This window comes from Petromyzon marinus, chromosome 10, assembly GCF_048934315.1.
Source record: "Petromyzon marinus isolate PM22_M1 ecotype Great Lakes invasive population chromosome 10, UKy_Petmar_22M1.pri1.0, whole genome shotgun sequence".
Lineage (NCBI taxonomy): Eukaryota > Metazoa > Chordata > Hyperoartia > Petromyzontiformes > Petromyzontidae > Petromyzon > Petromyzon marinus.
In genome coordinates, this window is record NC_133676.1 from 9690796 (window position 1) to 9709860 (window position 19065).

Below are 19065 nucleotides of genomic sequence, written 5' to 3' on the forward strand. Positions count from 1 at the left end.
GAAGGTAGTGGTGTGGTGTTGAAGGTAGTGGTGTGGTATTCAAGGTAGTGGTGTGGTGTTCAAGGTAGTGGTGTTCAAGGTAGTGGTGTGGTATTCAAGGTAGTGGTATGGTGTTCAAGGTAGTGGTGTGGTTTTCAAGGTAGTGGTGTGGTGTTCAAGGTAGTGGTGTTCAAAGTAGTGGTGTGGTATTCAAGGTAGTGGTATGGTGTTCAAGGTAGTGGTGTGGTTTTCAAGGTAGTGGTGTGGTGTTCAAGTTAGTGGTGTTCAAGGTAGTGGTGTGGTATTCAAGGTAGTGGTGTTCAAGGTAGTGGTATGGTGTTCAAGGTAGTGGTGTGGTGTTCAAGGTAGTGGTGTTCAAGGTAGTGGTATGGTGTTCAAGGTAGTGGTGTGGTGTTCAAGGTAGTGGTGTGGTGTTCAAGGTAGTGGTGTTCAAGGTAGTGGTATGGTGTTCAAGGTAGTGGTGTGGTGTTCAAGGTAGTGGTGTGGTGTTGAAGGTAATGGTGTGGTGTTCAAGGTAGTGGTGTGGTGTTCAAGGTAGTGGTGTGGTGTTCAAGGTAGTGGTGTTCAAGGTAGTGGTATGGTGTTCAAGGTAGTGGTGTGGTGTTCAAGGTAGTGGTGTGGTGTTGAAGGTAATGGTGTGGTGTTCAAGGTAGTGGTGTGGTGTTCAAGGTAGTGGTGTGGTGTTCAAGGTAGTGGTGTTCAAGGTAGTGGTATGGTGTTCAAGGTAGTGGTGTGGTGTTCAAGGTAGTGGTGTGGTGTTGAAGGTAATGGTGTGGTGTTCAAGGTAGTGGTGTGGTGTTCAAGGTAGTGGTGTGGTGTTCAAGGTAGTGGTGTTCAAGGTAGTGGTATGGTGTTCAAGGTAGTGGTGTGGTGTTCAAGGTAGTGGTGTGGTGTTCAAGGTAGTGGTGTGGTGTTCAAGGTAGTGGTGTGGTGTTCAAGGTAGTGGTGTTCAAGGTAGTGGTATGGTGTTCAAGGTAGTGGTGTGGTGTTCAAGGTAGTGGTGTGGTGTTGAAGGTAATGGTGTGGTGTTCAAGGTAGTGGTGTGGTGTTCAAGGTAGTGGTGTGGTGTTCAAGGTAGTGGTGTTCAAGGTAGTGGTATGGTGTTCAAGGTAGTGGTGTGGTGTTCAAGGTAGTGGTGTGGTGTTGAAGGTAATGGTGTGGTGTTCAAGGTAGTGGTGTGGTGTTCAAGGTAGTGGTGTGGTGTTCAAGGTAGTGGTGTTCAAGGTAGTGGTATGGTGTTCAAGGTAGTGGTGTGGTGTTCAAGGTAGTGGTGTGGTGTTGAAGGTAATGGTGTGGTGTTCAAGGTAGTGGTGTGGTGTTCAAGGTAGTGGTGTGGTGTTCAAGGTAGTGGTGTTCAAGGTAGTGGTATGGTGTTCAAGGTAGTGGTGTGGTGTTCAAGGTAGTGGTGTGGTGTTCAAGGTAGTGGTGTGGTGTTCAAGGTAGTGGTGTGGTGTTCAAGGTAGTGGTGTTCAAGGTAGTGGTATGGTGTTCAAGGTAGTGGTGTGGTGTTCAAGGTAGTGGTGTGGTGTTCAAGGTAGTGGTGTTCAAGGTAGTGGTATGGTGTTCAAGGTAGTGGTGTGGTGTTCAAGGTAGTGGTGTGGTGTTCAAGGTAGTGGTGTGGCGATCCACGCCAGTAGGTATGGTTGGGCGTTGCTACTTGCCCTGGTTTTTTTTTGCAGGATCGTCCTATTTTTGCTGGAGCTGTCCCTAGGAAATCGGCAAGTCTTTCCGAGACATGAATAGTACAGGTGTTTAGTCGGTTGTGTAATGACAATGCACTACTCAAGACAATGTATTGACATGAAGTCAGTGATTAATTGCTCACGGAATATTTAGTGGGGGCCCCAACTCCCAACCCCCAGACCCTGCAGGGAAATATTTTATCGAGCTCAGCTCAGACAACTGTGGCTGAAACTTCACGCTCTTTTTTTCTATCTCCGTGACTTTACCGAAAGACCCAAAGAGTATGAATTCCTGCAGTCACGAAAGCTTTAAGTCAAGATTTAAACGCTCTTACATGTTGTTCTTCCTTCATCTGGTACCGATATGTCCCGGTTTATATTTGATTGCGCACCTTAAGACGTGCCAAACCCTAGAAGACACGGTGCGCCCCGTCACGCAAACGTACCGCCAGCGAGTAAGTGTAGGCGGCGTGAGAGGGCAAGCAGGGCGAGTGAGCGGCGTGGTGGAGCCGCGGAAACTGATAGCCGCCCCCTCCCCACGTGGCAAGGCCAGCACCCCACTGCGACGCGTAGGCAGGCCCCGTCTTGCTCCCACAGTGCGGCCTCATGGCGTGGCCACCCACCTGCGGAATCAGAGGAAGAGGAGGAGGATGAGGGAGGGGGGGGGGTTAAGCATGTAGAAACCGTTACGTGAAATGTAAATGGTGCTTTGTCAATCTGTAATAATCATCATCGTCATTGGTGATGTCATTTGTTATCATCATAATCATTGTCCAACGTCTTGAGATGTGTTTTTTTTGTATTTTGACACATTAATAATACTGTATTGTATTGCATCCTCATCGTCATTGCCATCATCATGATCAGTGTCCAGTGTCGTGAGATGCTGTGCGTGTAGATACTTCGTAAATTAACGTATTGTATTGCATCCTGCTCAACAACATGGTCACCATATTCTTGGTTCTTTCGGTAAAGTCACGTGACTTTACCGAAAGAACCAAGAATATGAATCACTGCAGTCACGAAAGCTTTAAATCAAAATCTGTTCATGATTATTAATGAGGGAAGCTGGTCGACATGGAGTGACGTCACGAGTGTTGCACACAAACATTCTTGGCTCATTATAGTAGGTAATAATAATGGGGGGGCTGTCCATTTGGAGGACGTCACCTGCTGATGATTATTGATGAGGGGGGGGAGTCCATGTGGAGTGATGTCACCTGCTCATGATTATTAATGAGGGGGGGGGAGTCCATGTGGAGGACGTAACCTGTTCATGATTCATATTTTTGGTTCTTTCGGTAAAGTCACGTTTATTGTTTCCCTTCAACGTGACTTTACCGAAAGAACCAAGAATATGAATCACTGCAGTCACGAAAGCTTTAAATCAAAATTTAACATGGTCACCATCATCATGATCGTCATCATCATCATATAGCATCCTGAAATATTGCATGTACATGTTGACACTTTTTAAATTACATTTGTATTGCATTGCCTAATCTTCATGGTCATTGTCATGATCACCATTATCTTCTCAGCAGAAAATCACCTCCGTTCGGTGTTGCTACACTAATTTGTGCACCAACGTCAGCAGTAGTTGTCCAATGGATGGACTGGTTCCTGCTACAGTGAAGCTTTAACGCCAACCTAGTGCTCACTTGAACATTCACGCACTAATCACCCTGTCATAATCCATAGAAAGCTGTGGACAATTGCTGTAACACGCATTATACGCTTTATTCTTTCAAGCCACTCAGACTCACTCGGACTTATACAGCAATGTTAGCCAGCCAACACAAAAACCTAATAACTGGCGTATTCCGTCATGTCAGTATTGGTTCTTGCAGATTCATATACTTTTCCTTATGTACCAATTAAAGAGAGAGGCAGCCACTAAAATTCAATAATGGAGGGCCTAACCACGACTTTAAATCATATGAACGACGCTTCAAACTCACGCTGAAAAGCCAGGGACCCACAATTTTGGTATTCACGAGTCCTGACTAGAGCTGTTGTTAACACTTTCCAACTAAGTTTGAGAGCGTTCACGCATTAGCTCTGTCTGTCTGTAACATGGGTCGCGAAATAACTCTCGCAACAATGATCCTATACAATTCATATTTTCGTATGAAGTTGCATTGCTATGAGGAACCTGCCCTACGTATACAAGAAAAATTGCCAAAAAATGTATGGAAACATTTTCACCAAAAAACTTGGTCATCAAAAAGCAGCACTAAATAGAAAAGCCCTTTTTGGCCGGGCCAAGAACAGCGCACACCGTGCGCACCCTCGGCAGGGTCATGGTTTTGACCCGCGACATCGCGACATCGCGTTGTCCTCCTTTCGTCGTACGAGGCGCCTCGTAAGCCGTAAACGTCGTTGCCATTAACCAATTACTGTACACCCTTGGACAAAATGCACGCTGTTAAAGGCAATACAGAATAAAGGCGATCGCATGATTTGTTTTTCTTCCTCGTTTTTAGATTGCATATTCCTTCGAAAAAAATATATATTAACTCAATGTAAAATTAACTTACGATTGAAGGTAATTCTGCATTGTTTTCTTCGATGGATGAGTGCACCTATGTGTTGCATGCGTGTGGGGGTTTCCCCCCCCCCCCCCCCCATTAAAAAAAGCCGGGGGCCCTTGATCACTATTGAAAAGTTATTTATTATAGACGCCACAGCGATGTTTGAGACAATTATATTCTCAACGGTGACCGGCAACAAACACAAGCCAAAGCACTTTCATGTTCTAGCACCAATGTCCCTGCTGCTTTTTTGACAGTAAAGTACTCTGTGCTTCTACTCGTGTTATGAAAACCAATGCTGCAGAGATCACTGTGGTACATTAAATTCCAACAGAGGGAACAAACTGGCACCTCACAGATTAACTGTCATCAAGTCCCACATATCTCATCGTGTTGTTGTCCTCCTGCTCGGTTGTCCACATCCATGTCATCATTATCATCAGTCATGATGAATCCACTGCTGGATGAAGGCCTCCTCAAGCTGCCACCACCTACTGTACCACGATCCTATGATGTAAGATGTAATATACCACCTAGCTAGCACCTACAGACAAGTTGATTCCTTCGCTCCAACTCCCCAGTGGACATCTCAGATGCGTTCAATTTCTTGGCTACGACTCAAAACAAATTATAAAATTAGTAAAAAAAATGTTTTAGCTATCTGGTAAACATAGCCACCTGTCGTGGCTGCAGCAATCACGTGAACCCGTTACGTACAACATACAAATCTAAAATAATCAATTCTTACACATGCAATTCCATACATGTATCATTTATAGGTTAGGAATCAATATTAACGGATGACTTCATTCACCATGGATCTGCATAACAGATACAGTAATTTAATTACATAGGAGTGATTCTCACCAAGTCCTTTCATAATCAGTCATGTTCCATCCACTGCTGGAAGAAAGCCTCCCCGTGCCACCACCGTCCATTATGACACCACGATGCCACAACCCATGTCACTGCTGCACATGAAATCATCTCATCACTCCCATCTTCCATCACCGCTCTCTTACATTGGTCATCACCCCTTCTGGCCATGCGTCCTGCCCAAGCCCATTTACTTATTTTTAACAGTCAATATAATGTCTCGAATTTACATTTGCTCACCGATTCATGCACTCCTCTTTCTGTCTCACAGTATCATTCTAAGCATGAACCTATACGTCCTTGTGAGCACATTTTTAATCGTGTTCCATATTCTTTGTCAATGTCCATAATTCGGATCCGTACATATACGCAGCTAGCTATATGCTCCAATCAAAACTTCTTCAAGCCCCCTGACACGTTGCTTTTCACGATCAAATTCAGTATATATTTTTTCAAAAGCACTCATTCCGGGTCTCGTTCACCTCTTTAATTCATCATTTTAATTCCGATCCTGCTTCGATATTTTCCCCGAGGCACAAATACTCCTACACCGTTACCATTTAATAGTTGCGTCTCCAACAATTATTTTCTTTCTCTGCTTATCAAAAAGGTCCGTTAATTATAGTTAATTGCCCGAGGCTGCTAGCCGTCGCCGGATTGACATCATTTATGCTGCCCGGAATGCTGGGCATGCCGCAGTCGTTCCCACGCTCGGCTGATTTCACGTGGAAATGGCAGCACAGTAGGATTAACGCACAGGGCTTCAGGGGCTGCAACCCAGGGGCTTCGTTTCCGAGGGGCTTCCAAATATAATGATATAATCACTGCTGTATAACGGTTCTAACGCAAAACTGTAGCACGATGATACGTTTTACAGGTTGTTTTGGTAAATACAGCCATAGCATCACTATCCGTACTACGACCAGTTGTGTGCAGAAATGTAGATTAGTTATCGTTTTTTTTTTTTACCTTGATTCAGCTTGACGATTCATATGCCACATTTACAAGCCCGAACTGAAATAACCAAAGTAAATAACGACGGAGTGTTTGGCATCAGGCACGGGTGGCGGTAAAACAGTGAAGGGAAGAAATTGCCCCGGGCCTCCATAGAACGTAATCCAGCCCTCGCGGGCAGAGGGTGAGAAGGCGTGGGCATGGTTGCCACCTCTGAGGTACAACAAAACAGGACACATCGTGTGAAGAATGTCTCTTAATTCCAGAAGAGGGAATAACTTCACGTAGATGCATTGTCTTCAGTGGTTTTATTATTATACAACTGACCAAGAACGGGACTTTTGATATCCTGGGAAAAATTACACATTTACCAAGGCGGCTACCTCACAAAGAGGATGACCCTTATTTAATGAGGACAGGTGGTAACCCTAGGCATAGCCTGAGTCAATGTAATCAGGGATGCTTCCCAACTGCCTCGTGGCAACCCGGGACGATGAACTTTGAACGATGCTCCAAACTCTTAAATTCTTGAGATAAATCACGCAGCCTTTAAAACTGTGCATACATTCACCCTCACATACAATGTGCAAAGCGTTCGTAAACAGTTGAAACTTTCGAAAACAAAAAAATGTGAATTATTCAGGGACTTTGTGAAAGGGAGAACATGCCGGGCTTGCACCGCGGCCACCCTTGTGCACAACACGCGCAGCGATTTATGGCATTTCTCCCCGACCCCCAGGGACTATTTTCTGAGAGAAAGTTGCCTTTGAATCATGGGATTCCCCCGCTGGTCAGGCCGGAAGAGAACGGTGCCGAGGCCGCGTCCATGCATCACGGATCCGCTCGCTCCGCGGATGGGCCACCTGGTTCATTGCCTGCTTCCGAGTTCACGGAAAGCGATGGCCCTGCCAGTTTTTTTTTATAAATTCGCGACGCAACATCGCCAGGAAAGCAGCATCAGGTGTCCCTTTGATGGTCACTGAGTGCCGCGTGCCAAAAAATAATAATTAAAGATTGTTCACTTTGGTTAAAGGTTAAAATGAGAAAATGTGCAAAAAGGAAGGTCTGTCAGGTGCTTAACAACAACCGCCATTCAGCACTAAGTGGCGGTGACGTCACCACGACGCTGGTGCACATAGCCTGGCACAAGCCTGGCCAGGTGCTTAAACCCACTCTTCAACAGGCAACCAATTTTATTGATTGTTTACCAGCCAGTAAGACATGAAATTCAACATTTTTACAAGACAAATAATAACTTTACTTCCGCTATGCTTACCCCAGAAGACCAGGTATAATAAAAAAGCTACTAAATATTCAAGTGCTGCTCTTCCCATTTTCATTCAAATGCGAACACTTTAGATGTTACCCTGGGCCATGCAGCCACTTGGGCTATCTGCATGCAGCCTTCGACACACTTCCCATTAATGCATGCAATGATGCATAGGTGAATCAATTAAAATAAAATCTTACACGCACGATACATGCGTCAAATCGTGTTCGTAAGCATTTTTAAAAATGTACAAGTTATGCAAGTCAGATGCAAATCATATACTAATTTTGTATTTAGGTTAATGGTGTGGACAATGCTTTCAGACTGGTGCGGATAAGTAAAGTGAGGTTTATAGATGACCACGTGACGAAGCTACCCTCTTTCTGGTCCAGGATATTTTTCTCTTTCAGTTTTCTGCGGTGGCAGCTGGTGCAGATGGGAATTTGCTGTAACAGTTATGAATATGGACTGACACTGCCATAGAAAAAGCTATGCAAACAGGACATAAAACATGAATGCATTTCTAACAAGGTGGACATAACTTCGATTATATTTTTACTATATAAATGTTTTTGAACTGTTTATTCGTATTATTTAAATATGTAATATATATTTTAAATACTACATTTAGAACCTTTATTAATTGTTTAAGTGGAGAGGGGAGGAGAAGGAGTACGTCTTTTCTACTCTCATGTCCAGGTCAAAAATATCTAAATCTAGCCCTGGTTATGACCACACAAATACTTAAATAATTAATCAAATCGTTATAAGCTTGGGGTGGTGGGGGGGGGGCAAATTGCTACATGCCTAAATGGCAACATACTTGTTACGTATAACACACGCAGAGATGGTAGACCACTCCCCTCCACCCCTGCACCCTACCATCAAACCCGAGTAGTGTGTGTGGACAAATTCACATCAACCGAGGTATTCTGCAAGGCACGGGACCGTGACCTTCACCCTGTGTTGAGTCCACACGAGCTTCCTCGCGATTACCTTAGTTTGTATTCCTACTTTCCGGCCCACACAGCCGTTTCCAAACTTACTGAACAAATCAATCAACAAAAACTATATATTTTTTGTATTTTATCAGGTAAGGCCCGCTGAGCTATATAGCTCTATTTCAGTAGTGACCTGGCCACAAATGATAGCTCAACAAAGTGGCGTATTTTTTTATTTAAAGCTTTCGTGACTGCAGTAATTCATATTCTTAGTTCTTTCGGTAAAGTCACGTTGAAGGGAAACAATAAAATAATAAAATATATATAATACAATAAAAATTCTCACGACGTTTCGACCATAACACAAACGGTCGTCTTCAGGTGTGTCGGTTTGCATACATTTATTTATTTTTAAACGGTGTATTTATTTATGTATACTAGGCGATGTAGTTAAATAAATACACCGTTTAAAAATAAATAAATTTATGCAAACCGACACACCAGAAGACGACCGTTTGTGTTATGGTCGAAACGTCGTGAGAATTTGTATTGTTATATGTTTTATTATTTTATTGTTTCCCTTCAACGTGACTTTACCGAAAGAACTAAGAATATAAAGTGGCGTATCACGTGGAAATGTATAGTAGCGAAATAATCTAAACATACCTTGATTCTAAATGAGGGAAGAATCAGAGGACCCAGAGAAAAATCCACGCGACCACGGGGAGAAAATGCAAACTCCAAATATAAAGGTGTCAGGATCGGGATCGAACCCACGACCTCCTGTATACTAGGCGATGTAGTTAACATCTCGCCTCCGAGCGACAATAATTGTAAATTAAGCACCAACGAGTCCTTTAGTACAATAGACTGTAACGCAGATAGCTCCAGATAAGATTCATGGGTCTTAATTCACCATTGAATTTTGACACTGGCACAGTGAATAGCGCATTGCATGAAAAACCCTCTGCTTCCTGAGCTCAATTCCTGGCCGTGGCTTACATCGGTGTTGAACGATATTGTGACCGATCTTTGGGCCACTCCCCTATCCCTTCACCGAGCTGCACTAAGTCAAGTATGGTGAAGGGATGGTCAAACAACGCCCATGACTAAAACGGTGTAGGCCTTCATCCAGCAGTGAATTGAGAAAGTGCTGGACAATAAAATTATTTTCAATTACATTGCGACACTGTGCGAGTTGTGTATTTTCAGAGGGGTTAAAATGTAACATTGAAGTCACGGGTAATTTTGATAAATACTGTGCAATCGTTGATGCTGTGTTTTGGGACATTCATTATCTAGAGCCTTACTTGTTGACAGCACTGTTACTTTGAACTGATGTATTCAGTCTTGGTCTTATAACAGAAAATACAACAGTTATTTGTATTTGATTGACATGCCTAAATTGATATGTGTATTAATAATCTAAATTTAGATGTCATACGCATTACTTATATATTTTTAATGCGTAGAATGCTCAGTGCGCATGGCTTATCTGGAGCAGCGACCATGACCAATCGGATGAAAAATTATATCGCAAAGTTGCACACGATTGCATTTGTTAGCTTTGGTCACAACCGTAGCAAGTAAATAAATAAGTAAATGCGTTAAGAGATTGTGCGATTCGACTGACGAATATGACCACTTTTCATGTGAATTCATTCCTAGTCCAAGAATAAAATCCCAAAATGATTATGGTACTATAAATCATCATCATCATGCAGCAGTAACCACGGTCAATCCACTGCTGGCTGAAGGGCCTCATGCCCCCATCCCTCCAAAGCCGTCACGATTTCTCTCGCAATCTATAAATATTACACGCATAATGTACACCCCACTTTGCGGCATGTGCATGTGCGGAGGGAGTCACACGGGCATGCGAGCTGTGATGTACTGCGTGCAACAGTTATTTTTGGGGAGCTTATTAAAGTGCTAATGACGACCCATTTAAATTCAGTCCCCTGGCCGACACAGGAGGTCCAAGATAAGTTAGTCTAGGATCAGGGGCACGACAGAAGCCACGATTCCATTCATCACTCTCTGAGCAGGTGAGCGTGCAGCATGCCTTTGCTGCAGAGGCTTTGGCTCTTTGTTCGGAGCACCAGGCATAGAGGTACGAGCGTGGCTGCCTAATTGAGCAGAAAGTAGCTACAATGGCAGCAATGAATTTGTCACAGCGGGCTTTGCATTTTCAACCTGTCAATCACTGGCCAATCCGAATGCCGTGCCGATCCACGTATGCAATGCATTTGCGCGCGATATTGCATGGACTTTCGGCGGGCCTGTAGTTACCACGCACGACATGTATACAGCACGTGTCATTTGTACGCCAAATGTAGTGTGGCGATTAAGTAGCAGTTTCTAGAACCCACAGAGAGGCACACGCGCGCACACTTTGAACGTATATGTTTATCACGTGCTGTTGCATGCAAATGCATCATTGCATAAATGATAAAGCAGCGGAACGGTTTCAATTTATTACAGCTGACATCCGTTTTACTTCGCGAATGTGCACCTGCCAAAATACAGCAACGGAAAACGTATCAGCAACCAAAATAAACTTCTTGGAAGATTAGTCTCTGCCACAATTTAACACCTGTTCTATCCCAGCCAGCAAACAAACAGAAATCGCTGCCATTCACAATTAAATAATAGTGACATAAACCAAATAACTACATTAATGCCTTGATAAGCACTGACAATTGCTTGGGGAGGTCTTATTCCAGCAGTGAATATGTCATGGCTGATGATGATGAAGCACTGCTTGTATCACGATGCATCGATACGTATCGAATCTACTGCATTGCATGACCTGTGTAAGAAACAACATTTTTAAAGTTAATATTCGTTGCATATCATCGGTTTTGCCTAACCCATGCAGCCAATAGAGGCCACTACATTCACCATTTGCGCTAAGTATGCCGCCAGGCCACGTAGGGTAATGAAGGCTCGCTGACAGCAGGTCACAAGCCAACCCAGAGGTTAAAATTTTACAGAGTGAGGTAGACACTGCGCACACACGGTATCCAACAATTACCTCTCCGCCCATTGCTGTGAGAGCACGACCCTCCAGCTGCTACCTCAAACAGAATTTTGGCCGCTGGGAAGCAGCTCCGTTCGAAGTAAAAAATATATATATGGTGACACCACTGGCGCCAGCCTGCGGAAAGCCTCTGTAGCTTCAAGGCCATCCACTCCACATGAATCCACACTCCACACTTCTACAGTCATTTGCCTCCTGCCCCTCCCAACCTCAATTTTGTCGAGGCTTATGATTCCATAATTGGAGCCAGTTGTGGACTCCATGTAGCTCCATAAAGCATTCGAGTTTGTGTTTGAAATCACTGATGGCATACATGTTGGGGGTGGGGGGGGGCAAAGGGGCCCAGGTAAAAGCCAAGCGGTAAAACAAACTCAAAGCGTTTTCTTTGCAGCACAGCGAAAACAATGGACACACCGAATGTCTTCAGCGTTGTGATACACATTGCGCAAGGTATACACAACGATACAGCTCGTCTGCATTGCCTTTCATAGACTGTTGGGGCGAGTGCTGCGAGCCAGTACCGACGAAGCGCGACATGGCGCACGAGGGGGTTGTCATGTCGCTCCACACACACACACATCCAGACAGAGAAAAAAATGCATTCACGCATGCACGCACGCACGCACGCGCGGAGTACATCATTCAACACCAAGTGAGCGGGCACGAGCCCTTCTGGCCAACGTTAAAAGGCGAGATGAACACATCAGCACGGTAGTCGTGGGGCCACCACTAAAGGCAACTCTCGGCCAAGACGCCAGGCCGACTGGCAGCAATGGCAAGAGATGCAAGCGGGGAAGCAAGCGCGGCCATAATCTCGGGGAGGACTGCCGTGGCCTTTGCAGGCAGACCCGCAGCCACAATGCCGTCTTTTAGCGCCACAAAAGAAAGTCTTTCTCCGCTGGTGCCCCTACTAGCTGCGCTCTTAGCCGCTGGCACTGCACAGACGGGCACATTAAGATGCCTGGGTAAGATCAGCCCCCTTGGTACACTGGCTCTGACATATTTACGGCCCTTTTCAAAGCATCCCGTTATGCATTACTGATTCAAGCCTTCAAAAAAGGGGATCTTTCAGTAGCATGAAATATTACCAAGCATCGTTGGTAGACGCAAAAGGCAATTTTATACAAGAAACACAAAGCCTACAAAATAGTCGCATTAGTCTGTCAGTGACAGTGCTTCTTACAATGTTGTACGTGATGTTTTCTACGATAATTTTTTTTATTTTATTCTGAACAATCCACCATTGTTTGCTTCATCCTGAGCAGCGTTTTTTCACCCATTCTAAGATGAAGCAGCTGTCAGTCACTACAATGGATTAGTAAACACAATTCAAAACAGTGTCATATATCACGTCCCGTTACATTCATATCACAGCCTACATCCAACACCTATATGGAAACGTATGCTTAAACTATATACAAACTGGGAAGAAAAAAAACACTTCCAGAATTTCTGATAAACCATTTAATTTCCGATACTTAAAAAAACATTTCCGAATCATATTTTAAATTTCGATTTAAAGCTTTCGTGACTGCAAGGATGCATCTTCTTTGGTTCTTTCGGTAAAGTCACGTAGAATGAGAATAAAATAATAAATTAATAAAATAAAATAACACAGTAAAATTCTCACGACATTTCGGCCACAATACAAGTGGCCTTCTTCAGGTGAAAGGAACAGAGCTTCATTGAAGCTCTGTCGTCCCGACAGGTCTGTTCCTTTCACCTGAAGAAGGCCACTTGTATTGTGGCCGAAACGTCGTGAGAATTTTATTGTGTTATTTTTTAAATTTATTATTTTATTCTCATTATACGTGACTTTACCGAAAGAACCAAAGAACATAATATTTTAACAAGGAAGTAGAGCGGCGGTGCAATGGTCATCCCAACAAAGCTATGGGCAAAGGCTAACTGAGTTCGATTCCTGACCGTGGCTAACATGAGATGAGTGATATCTTATCTCGATCCTGGGACCCCCCATTCACCAACCCGCACTGACCACTGTGATTAAGTTTTGCCAAACAGCCCCCATGAACAACTCAGCGTGGGGAGGCTTTCATCAAGCTATGTATTGAAAAAGGGCATCATTATCATAGCATTATTGCTTTCCGAATGTTTACTGCTAATGCAAAAATTAATACGGAAATAATAAATAAATCAACACGACCGGATGCCTACATTCCTTAATCCATGTTCCTCGATCTGTCTCTGAGCGTAATTTCCAGCATGCACCTCTCCATGCTTCTGTGCGCAATTTTTTAAAGCTTCTATTCCATTTTCTCTATCAGTTTACGCACTTCTGATCCATGACACGGCCGGTAATATATACGTACCGAATGAAAAGTGCACGAAAAAACACGCAAGAAAAACGCTCAAAAAAATACGACACCGCCATGAGCCAGAAGCCTACTTACTGCACTGACGCGTGTTTAATTCTAGCAGGGCAGCAGCGGTGTTGGAATGCCCCAACAGGCGCGCACTTCCCGGTCGCCCGCGCTTCTGCAGTGGCCCGCGGTCGTGCAGCTCCATTTATCACCACGAGTGGCAAAACTAATTACCGCTTACACCTCGCGTAACGGTCGGCAGTCAATGCAGTTTCCTGCTCATGAGCTTGGCAGTTTGATTGCTGTGTTCGGGAACTGCAGGCAGCAGCCACGGCGAATGAAGAAAGAGTTCCTGCGCCTCATCTCTGACCATGACTGATTGACGCTGCAATTATTTTCCACGCTTTCTTTCCAATTATCAGTCTTTTGGCTGCACACAGATGAATAAGTGTACAAAATAATAATTTTAATAATACACATCGCTTATTCGACGCGCTTCTGGACGAACAATGTTTGGCCATATTTCACTGGACCGGTAATTCACTGGCTGGTGAATGGAGTGCAGAGGATTGGTTTAGATATCACTCGCCTCTGATGTTAGCCTCAGGCGGGAATCAAACTCAGCTCACCGGATACATAGCATAGCCTGATAACCACTGTGCCACCGCTCCACTTGTGAGATTAATAAAAAAAGCACATTAAATGCTTATAGTATAACACGTTTTCCATGGGCTGGTCAGGGACATTCCCTGCATTTAAACGCGCTCTTAACTTATGCTGGAGGACATGTTTTTGTCTCTTTAACGGTGAGATTTTTCTGAGTGATAAAACAACGTCGCAAAGCAACTCGACTCGCCACCGAAAGTTTTCACCATCATTCAAAATTGAAAGTGTCACCTGGTTTATCCGTGTTTTTCAACTTTGCACATTGCAGAGTAATACGATGTGTCATCAAAACTTATCACACGGTGCCATTCGATCCAGGGTCATAACGGGCCAATTTATCACGATGCCTGCGTGCCTGGAAGAGGACTAAAATAAATAAATAAAAGTTGTCCTCGCCTTAATTCTCTTTCAGACTACTACCCGCCCCCCCCCCCGCCCCCCATATCTCTCTATAAATAATAAACTGATGGTATTTTGGCGCAAGGCTGCAACGAGCCGGCGAACGAGCAGAGCACGCGGCGTCCGCTCATCCGCGCAGCGCCTCTCGACGCCCGGAGATGACTCCTGGCAGAGCAAAGGCCGCCTGCGCGACCAATTTCCCATCGCTCGCGTCCCTCCGGCCATCACGTGCGCTGGCATGTGTCGCTTAAAAGGTCAACCGCTGAGAAGGTTAAGGTTACGAGAGCCCGTCGGGATGCGCGCCTTTTGTTACTCCCTTCCAACGTTTTGCGTTGTTTAAACTTGCATCGGCGAAAGCCTTGTTAGAAGCGTGTTTGCTAGTTTGTTGAGTTCCACCGCTCCCCCCCCCTCGCCTGAACCACCCACATCAAACAGCAAAACCGAAACAATTTCTGCGTCAGTCGACCACTGCGTTATTTCACTGACGCGTGAAAAGAATGTACGTGGATGCCCTCTCGGTGCGCTCTGTCACTTAGAGGCTCCAGTTTGAGTGGACGGCATGATCCTCCATCTCAGGTTTTACATTCTCGGCTGTCACACATGAGCTTCAGTTAAATACGTGGAATAGCGATCACAGTTGTTTCATCATCAGATATTCCTCCGCTGGATGGTAGCCGACCGGTTCTGCCTCCAGTTTCCCTTCAGGAGCACCGCTCTGGTGATAGGCAAGCACCGATTAATCGTTATTACGCATTGTTGCTTACTCGTCCTAACGATTCAATCAATCACCTGCACTCATCGCCGACGAGTGGAAGAGACGAGGCAAGAGATTGCCTCCCCCCTCAAACCAGAGCCACGAGCCGTAGCCCCCTCCGGGATACGTTTGGCAGCTGTGACGCTATCTAAAAATTCGGGCTGCAACGGAAAATGTTATCGTCACATCAGGAGCACCGCATCCTGAGCTCTCCTGCCCCCACCGACCCTCCACCCCCCAGCTCCTCGTCTCCCACCGTCACCCGCGCATTTGCAGGTCTGCCCCTTCCTCGTGCCACGAAACACAGCGGCATCATGTGCACTCTGCAGGGCAGCAGTCGCTGCAGGCTGACAATTGTAAATTTCCCACAGAGGGGAGTGCATCTGCAGGCACCGTACAGCTGTCAGTGCCCGCCGCCCCCTGTTCCCTCTGCTCATATCCTGGCTGACTAACGCAGTTAACATCCGCTGGGTTAAAAGGGCAGTAAAGTCCCCCATGGTTTTCCGGCCATGTGTAACACGGTCCGGTCCCGACTTCGATCCTGTTGGTCATATGCCCCCCTCCCACCCCCCCCCCCGCCCCCCAAATAGTAAAGTGTACGCTTCCGGAAGGTTTCATCATTTCAGTGGTTTTACAAAAACACACACTGTCGTTTTGAAAGATCAAAGGAGCATTCCCGTAAGATGTCTTTTTTTTCTACTTGTTGTTGTTGCGCTTGTTTCAGTTTCACTTCCTATTTTAACAATGCTTGTGTGCTGCAGCGAATTGTGATGTTGGACACTTTTGTGCCCGGAACTTACGAATGTTTTCTCATTGCCATGGGTGGACAACTGCATCGCGAATATAGCCACACGTGTTGTTTTTACATAGTACAATCAGTCAAATATTTCAACGATCAATGTTAATCGGTGTACATTGCCTGGTATTAGCTGTTATGACATATGGATTAGAAACATAGACAATAGCAAATAAAATCTAACAAACATTTTTTTCAAAGAAACATCGAGAGGTGCATGCTCATAATTATGCTGAGCGGCAAAAAGAGGACACGAATTGGAGAATATACACAAGTCAGAGACATCACACGGGTGCCACAGTGGCGAGATGTTAACTACCTCGCCTGGTTTACAGGAGGTTGCGGGTTAGATCCTGGCCCTGGCGCCTGTATATTTGGAGTTTGCATGTTCTCCCCGTGGTCGCATGGATTTTTCTCTGGATCCTCTGGGTTTTCCCTGCACATTTAGAATCAACATGCGTTTAAAGTATCTGGCTGCTATAAATCTCCACGTGAAAAGCCACTTCGATGAGCTTTAATTTGTTACCAGGTCGATTCTGAAAACGAGTTATATAGCTCAGTGGGCCTGTCCTGGTAAAATAAAAAATAGTTTAGTTTATAGCTTAGTTTAGAAAGAATTCAGAAAGGTAAGCGGAGCTTGGCAGGACACATCGCTAGGATGAATCTGGTCTAGTAGTCGAGACTCATGATGGAGTGGCAGCCAATGGAGGGAGCATGCCCAAGAGGACATGCAGTGGAGAAGGAGCAACGAAATAATCTCATGTGCAGGCACTAGATGCATGTTTATGTGTATTGCCAGACCATGAGTGATGTTGATGGCTTGGGGAGGCTTTTATTTTGCAGTGGATTGATCATGGCTGATGATGATCATCATCATCATAATCATCTGCATTGAGAGGCCATTATTACGGCACCCACGCACTTTCTGGATGTTGTTGAGCCAACTTGCCGTCAGTGAGCACAGAGAGAAATGCACATCAAGCACCACGCTGTACCGGCACTGCAAAGTGCTTAAATCAGACAGGAGCGAATATTTACACACACTTCCCTGCATTAACACGTTTATTAATAATGTACAGCTATTGGAAATGTAAGGGAAACAGGACCGATTCAGATATCACTTGCGGTTGTATGTATGCATGTATGTTGAACTTCTTTTGCATCGTACGTAGCCGTCCGTGCTCATCGGAGGTGCGGTTGATATCAGCCGTGGCTGGAAATCAACCTCAAGTTGCCCGGGTTCTTAGCGCAATGATGCCGACCACTGGGCCACCGGTCCCCATCCCTTTCCTGCGTTGCCCCCCTTCAAAATTCCACACGCCGCAGCCTGCCCCTTGGCGTCGGCCACAGAGTATGCAGGCCAATTGATTCCTTGCAGTCACCTCGGGTTTACATTTATCAAACGTTTTAGGAGAGGCAGGCACGAGCTAAACCATGTAGCTGCACCACTCGATCTTGTTTGTAGAACATTGTCCCAAACACGTGCAGTTGCAAATGCCGTAAGTATTAGGGTTGCAATTGTAAGCACCACTTCAACATGTGTGTGCTTGCCTCGAATGAGTTTCTATTTAAAACGTTTGTAAATCCACATTGGCCTCGAATGGAATTTCCAGTAGGCACGCACATCAATAGCACGGCTTCCTGTTTAATTGTTAAATTGGAAAAGGGCTAACGCACTCGTGCATGCTGGCCCATGTCAGCCTCTTGTGCCGCGCTTTTGCCCATTTTGCTTGACTTTGTTCTAAAAGTCTGGAATGTTCCGTACTACAGCACCCGGCTTCATTTTGTTCAATGTCAAACTAGGCAATGAGACAAAAGCCTGAATGATGAGCGTTGTTTCCAACGGGAAATAAAAAAAAATACACCATCCGAGATAGTGCGAGCCGTTGTTCGGCCTACATTTATAAAACGCCACGTTATCCAAACAAGTCGTTTGCACCGTATAAGCAAGGGCAAATACTCAAAGGCCAAACTCGGGAAAAGGGTGGCAACCCTATTAATTGCATTTGGGAGTACACGGGTTTTTATCTCTCTCTCTCTCTCGTCCACTTTTAAATTGAAAAAACACCAGCACGGGATGTCAGCGACCCCTGTGCGACGCGAACTGGCAGCCGAGGCAGTGCGGCGCGCCGCGCGTCCTTCGGGGGCATCTGCGACCGAGCCGCTGCGCGTGCAGACGTGGATCCGAGTTTCGTCTCTCGCGGACCCAACGGCGACGGTTCGGGAATGACACCGTTTTCAAGGAGTCGCGTTGAAAAGTGTAAGGAAGAGCCACGCGAACAACCCCCCACCACCCTACCCCCGGCGTCAACCGTTCCCTCTGCCCACCCTGAACCCCTCACCGCCCCCACCCCCACCTAACCACACTGATCCCTCAGGGCAAACAGCTGGTTACAGGAATGTTATGCAACAAAGTTCTTACAGGCAAGCATTTAACCGTAAGACAAGCGGAGAGGATCTATTCGTGCGTGTGTGTCCCTGCTGCAAAGTAAGATAAATTGTGCTTATTAATGAAATGTCAAATTCATGATAAACGCAGCCCTCTGGCCAACCCAACAGACGCTCCAACGCCAGGGGCCATTGCATCCCCTCTCACTGTTCAAAGCCTTTATATGGATATTTATAAACTCACGATTGTGTTTGCAAACAACGTTTGAGAGGATATTTGCTACTTATTTTGTTGCACTTTAGCTCGACAAACATTGACTTTTGCTGAGCAACGCTGATTATAAAGTTTGCCAAAATAAAATCTCACAACAGAAAAGGTCAATAGAAATAGGGGGGGCGGCGGGGGGGGGGATCCCCCCAAACGGGTGGGTAAATAAAAAA

The 19065-nt window shown here is 45.3% G+C and overlaps 1 protein-coding gene across 10 annotated transcripts in view; it reads right to left on the reverse strand.

The window, feature by feature from the left end:
- The window catches only part of LOC116940948 (RNA-binding motif, single-stranded-interacting protein 1-like), a 290259-nt gene that overhangs the window by 190977 nt on the left and 80217 nt on the right, over positions 1-19065 (reverse strand). For all 10 annotated transcript variants that reach the window (XM_032951373.2, XM_032951375.2, XM_032951367.2 and 7 more), the window contains one exon: positions 2129-2305. In XM_032951373.2, coding sequence (XP_032807264.1) covers positions 2129-2290 — 162 coding nt within the window. In that variant the 5' untranslated portion in view covers positions 2291-2305. The remainder of the gene's footprint in view (positions 1-2128; positions 2306-19065) is intronic.